Here is a 5,033-nt window from a genome sequence, read left to right as displayed (position 1 = left end):
ACTGCATACAAATACTGAATACTCAGTGCAGTATTGCCATCTGTTGGAAACTGCTTAGCAAAGCTGCAGAACAACTGCTACAAAGCCCTGGACGATGAACTGCCACACTGACTTTCTGTAGATTATTCCTATTTTCTGCTACAGAGAGGCTGCATTTACTTGGCAGGGCATTTTCCCTGTGCTGCTGCATTGCTGGGGAACTGGCGGAACAGGACAGGGGGTCTCTGGCCCCCAGCTCTGGCCCAGATCGTTCAGACCCTTTTCCTCATCTGATGCTACTGCCCAGGGCAAAGTCTGCGAAGACCAGGCAGGTCTGTAGCAGGAATATTTTAGAATCTCCCCCACCCCTCCAAGGGGGAAAGAGAAGGGAGTGCAATCTGCAAAATTTCTCTTTATGAATTTTAAAACCTGGGACAGATAAAAAGCATATTAAAACCACAATTCTACTTTCTAGCTAAGAAGTGTTTGTGTATCATGAATAATCAACGGCAATACTTTTTAGTACAAAAGATATGGCACAAGACCTGGAATCAGGAGTGTGGAGTTCCAGTTCCAGTGACTCGTTAGGAAACCCTCAGAGAACCATGCAGAGGTTCACTTTTGCAGCACTGCCAAGCTGAGATGCTCTGCAGCAAGTTTCAGGAGTGGCAGCCATCTGTACGGTGGATTCAAGATCTGATACCTCTGCACAAGATCCATAAATATCCGTGTTTCCTAAACATGCATATTCCAAAATTTTGTTTTACCTAATGAACCAAAAGTTCTTATAAGGAGTGTATGAACCATACAATTAATATGACCAAACAATGACTACATACAGAAATTCATTCCAATCGACAAGCGATAAAACATAGAAAGAATTAGCAATGGGAATCTTAAACAAAGTAATCACCACCTGTGATTGCTGTCTTGACCATCAAGAAAGACTTAAAAAGTATTCTGAAAAGACAAGCCCAGGAACAAAAATGACAGGGCAGAAAAACCATGGATATAATGGAAACATTGATTTTACAATACACTGACATTTTCCACACACATACTACCTCGTGGCCCAGAAGAAATGGGTAACTGCGGTTCTCTGTTTTCTATAAGACCCATATTACCTCTTCCCTTGCAAGTTTCCTTCACTGTTGCAGATGCCAGGTACCCTTTTCCCCCTCAAATTGTTTAACTGATTTACCTAGCAAAGTTAAATTTGGACCAATTTCTTCCTATCCTTAGCATGAAGTTTGCTCTGTCTGTGCCAGATCTGAAGAAGAGTTTGTATCTCTCACAGTCTGAGTAAAAAGATTACCTCTCCTTGCAAGCCATCCCCTTCTTAAAACTTTAGGGCACTTAAATTTATTAGAAATACTTAAAAATTTAGGTATAGTTAAATCAGCTCAAATATTTCAGAATTAGTACATTAGCACAGTCAGTCCTGACCTCAGATCCCTATGTGCTTTTTTCCTGAAGCCTGCTCCAACCTCATACAAAGTACATTTCTTTGCTGATCTGAGTGAGCCCTATTCCACCCCATTCACTGTAGTGAGTGTGCATTTGGGTATATCCCAGTGCTAAAACCAAAAGTTGATGGCTGTGATCTGCAAATCTGGGTCCTTTTTTGTATTTGAAACCTGGGACTGATTTTGAAAGTCCGGTCCCATTTCTTATCATCATTCCTCAGAAGAATCCGTTCCACTACTTCCTCTGTGGCCACTCAAGTATTTTGTTTCATTAATGGAAAACAAAAGCAGGATTCAAGACTGTGGTTTTGTTTGCTTTCACATAATAAAATAAGTTCGTACAATGGATTTAATGGAAGTGGAATTATATATGAAAAATTTTATCATGCCAGAAAATTTCAATTAGGGGAAATTAGCCACTTGGTTCTTTCTGATAAATTAATCATATAGATTATCTATTAAACGTGCCACTTAACCTTTCTGGCGTAAGTGCCTGAGGCAGTAGCATTTAGGCTCTCCACATTCATTTGGAAATATTAATTTCTATGCAGCTGTCTTCCAAAATGGAATTTTCACTTGTCTTTTTTGTAAGTAGGTCATTGTGCAGCTGTTGTTAATCGAGGCTGGCATTTATAAAATGGTAAATCCACCATTGTACCCTATCGGTCACAAAATTGATCTCCATCAATTACAGAGTATCCTTTACTAAAATTCCCTTTCTCAGCCCCAGAGGGTGTCATCCCTCGCTATGATAGCCTTTGGCCTTTTCGGAATGGCAAGGTGTTTCAGACCGTTACTTCGCAAGAGCTGAAGGACCACTATGTTCACACTATCTGTCTTCCATTAGTTTAAGGCTTTGCCTGGACTCCACATTATCACTTCCAAATGCATTAGAGCTGCCTTTAAATTAATCTTGAGAGAAATTGGTATGACAGCTATCAGCTGTCAGAGAAACAGCTGTCTCAACTGCTGATCTCCCAGGTCCAAATCCTCCTTCTACCCTCTACAATGAAATCAATCAGTCTTTTCAGTGTAGACAAGGCCTCACTGTCCCTGTAGTTATCAGCTGTTGCACAGCTTATGGAGAGACAAGCAACTCCTGGAACAGCTACAAACCACATCCTGTGGTCTTTAAAGATTAGAATTAGGACCTTGACCGGGATATCTTTCTCATCTGTCATAAAATTTGCATAGTCTGCTGCAGGAACAGTTTGGACTCTAGAACTCTCTGAGGTGTGTATACCCTGTATCCTAGGGAAATAAGAGAGGAAGTAAGAAAGTGCTGGCACCAAAGGAGGAGGTCTGAGAAAAGAAAATATGAATGGCAGAGGATGTGTAAACTTTAAAGTTAATGAAATGTGAGAGAACATCTCACAATCTTGAAGTGTTACAAAAGAAAGTAAATGGAATTTACATTATGTGAGCAGCAAGCACATTAGTAATGGATAACAAAATCAGCATTTTAGAAAGCGGAACTGGTAGCAAGGTAGTCATGTTACAGTTGCAGTTTGTCCGTACTGTAAACTAGAATGAATACATTATTGATTATCTTATTGATTACCTGAGCCTATAGATTCTTACACAGATACAATTAAGCATGAGAAGAATGCTTGTACATTTAGGATGTGAAGTCAACAAAATCCTGCTGACTTTGAGTTTGGGTTGGGTGAACTTGAAGGTTTAAGATCTGGAGGATTTGGAGACAATTCTAATAGTGCAAGGACTATGATAAAAAAAGACAGGGAAGGGGAAAGAAAATTGAAGAGAGCTGTGTTGAAACTTGGACTGAGGTACAGTTGGGCAGTTGTGCTGCATAAGGGCATGGGATTCAAATTTGATATGAAAAGGAAAAGAACAAGATTCACGATTGCTGCATGATCAGAGCAGTAAGAAGCCACAGAGCTATGCTGTGGTTTGGTAGTTTGGAAAGGAAGTGAAAAAGTGAGGTGGCCAGAAAAGAGAACTATAGTAATGAATGAAGATTTAAGAAAGGAATCGTTGAAAGACATTTTAACAGGTCATGTAACAAGATAGCAGGAGAGAAACTAAGGAAAAATGTTATGTAAGGGATCCCTGGATCTGGTAGGGTTGTGGTGAGACAACTTTAATGAAATTAAAAGAAAAAAAGCAGACAAGTGAATCAGGAGCATTTCACGGCTGACTATCAAATACTATCAGTAAGGTTACAAATTTTAAAAGGGTATTTGTTCTCTCCCTGTGACTAATAGGAGATACTTATTAAGCCAGAGAACTTTACATCCTGGGTTACAGCATGACTATGAACAGGAGTCTTGGATTATTGAGGGATTTATCCTAAAGGCCTTGAAAAGGAAGGAAGATGTCTAAAGTTCACATGGCAGTGTGCATGATGACCTAAGTGGCTTCTTAAAGACTTACTGGGCACTTGTGTTCTCCTTTGTGAAACTCCATAGTCTAATTGTTACTTGCTGTTTCATTTTCTTTCCATATAGGAAGGTATGCAGGGAACCAAACGGACTGACGGATGGTCAGGCAGCATGAAAGAAGTAGCTTTGCCTTGGAGAAATTGCCCAAACCTATGATTGGCAGGGATGAGAGTGGCCTCCAAAAATGTAAAAGGAATTAAAATGTGTCATGTGATTAAGATTTATTTTGCTGAAGAAAAAGGCTTTGGCCTATTAAACAGTTATTTTAAGTCTGAAAAAGCAAACCTTAGAAATAAGCAAGTGTGAGGTAAGGACCTTTTTTAGACAGTCTGTTATCACTATAATAGAGGCACACATTTGCTCATATAATTAAGGATCAGTTAAGAATGTTTTTTTGGTTTGCAGCAAGGAAAAGATGCTGATTCTGCTGCTTCAGACTTGGTCTGTGATTTTAGCGATCTGAGCCAAATTCATGCTCTGTGAGTCTGATTTAGGCCCAGATCCATGAAGGGGCTTAGGTGCTTAAAACATGACTTCACTGGGATTTATTCACCTAAGCCGCAGAATGCAATCTCTGGAATTTGCCGTACTCTTTTACACGCCCGCATTTAAACAACTTTCTGCTTTATGCCCACAACAGGCTTTTTTTTTTTTTTTCCCCTGAAGAACGGTGCAGCTGCTCGCCTGCCTGCCCTGGCCTGCCTGCGGAGCCAGCGTGCCACTGCCCGAGAGCGGGCCCGGCAGCGCAGGTGTCCAGCCCTGCCACCGCAGCTCAGGCCTGTAAGCTCCTTACGCAATGGCCGGAGGAAGCCAGGGTTTCCAGAGCGCAAAACAGAGTGGCCAACATGTCGTGCAGGGGCCACCCAAAGTGACGGGCAGATGATGCTGGCAAAAAGGGCAGGCACCCCTTTGGGGGGTTTAGATGTCTAGCGCAGGTTTTGGGGCGGCATCAGTGCCAGGCTGGGGTTCGGAGCTGCATCCCTACCCCGAGGCCTGCAGCTGGGACCAGGGAGCGAGCGGTGCTTCCCTCAGCAGCTCCCCCAGGCCCTCCGTCCCCCTCAGCCGGGCTGCGCCATGCAGGACCAGGCTGTGGGGCCGACCCAGGATAAAAATAACCCCGAGAAGAGACATTATTTACGGTCAACTCCCTACGCAACTAGGCGAGCTGCGGCCCTGACACAAC

The 5,033-nt window shown here is 42.3% G+C and overlaps 1 protein-coding gene across 1 annotated transcript in view; it reads left to right on the top strand.

The window, feature by feature from the left end:
• The first annotated feature begins 4,924 nt into the window (after positions 1 to 4,924).
• The window catches only part of GPI (glucose-6-phosphate isomerase), a 24,903-nt gene continuing 24,794 nt past the window's right edge, over positions 4,925 to 5,033 (top strand). Inside the window, exon 1 of the mRNA XM_009635937.2 lies at positions 4,925 to 5,010. Coding sequence (XP_009634232.1) covers positions 4,925 to 5,010 — 86 coding nt within the window. The remainder of the gene's footprint in view (positions 5,011 to 5,033) is intronic.

Source organism: Egretta garzetta, unplaced genomic scaffold, assembly GCF_000687185.1.
Source record: "Egretta garzetta isolate BGI_Z169 unplaced genomic scaffold, ASM68718v1 scaffold23, whole genome shotgun sequence".
Classification (NCBI taxonomy): Eukaryota; Metazoa; Chordata; class Aves; order Pelecaniformes; family Ardeidae; genus Egretta; species Egretta garzetta.
The sequence above is the reverse complement of the archived record's forward strand: the minus strand, read 5'-3'. Positions and strand labels throughout refer to the sequence as shown.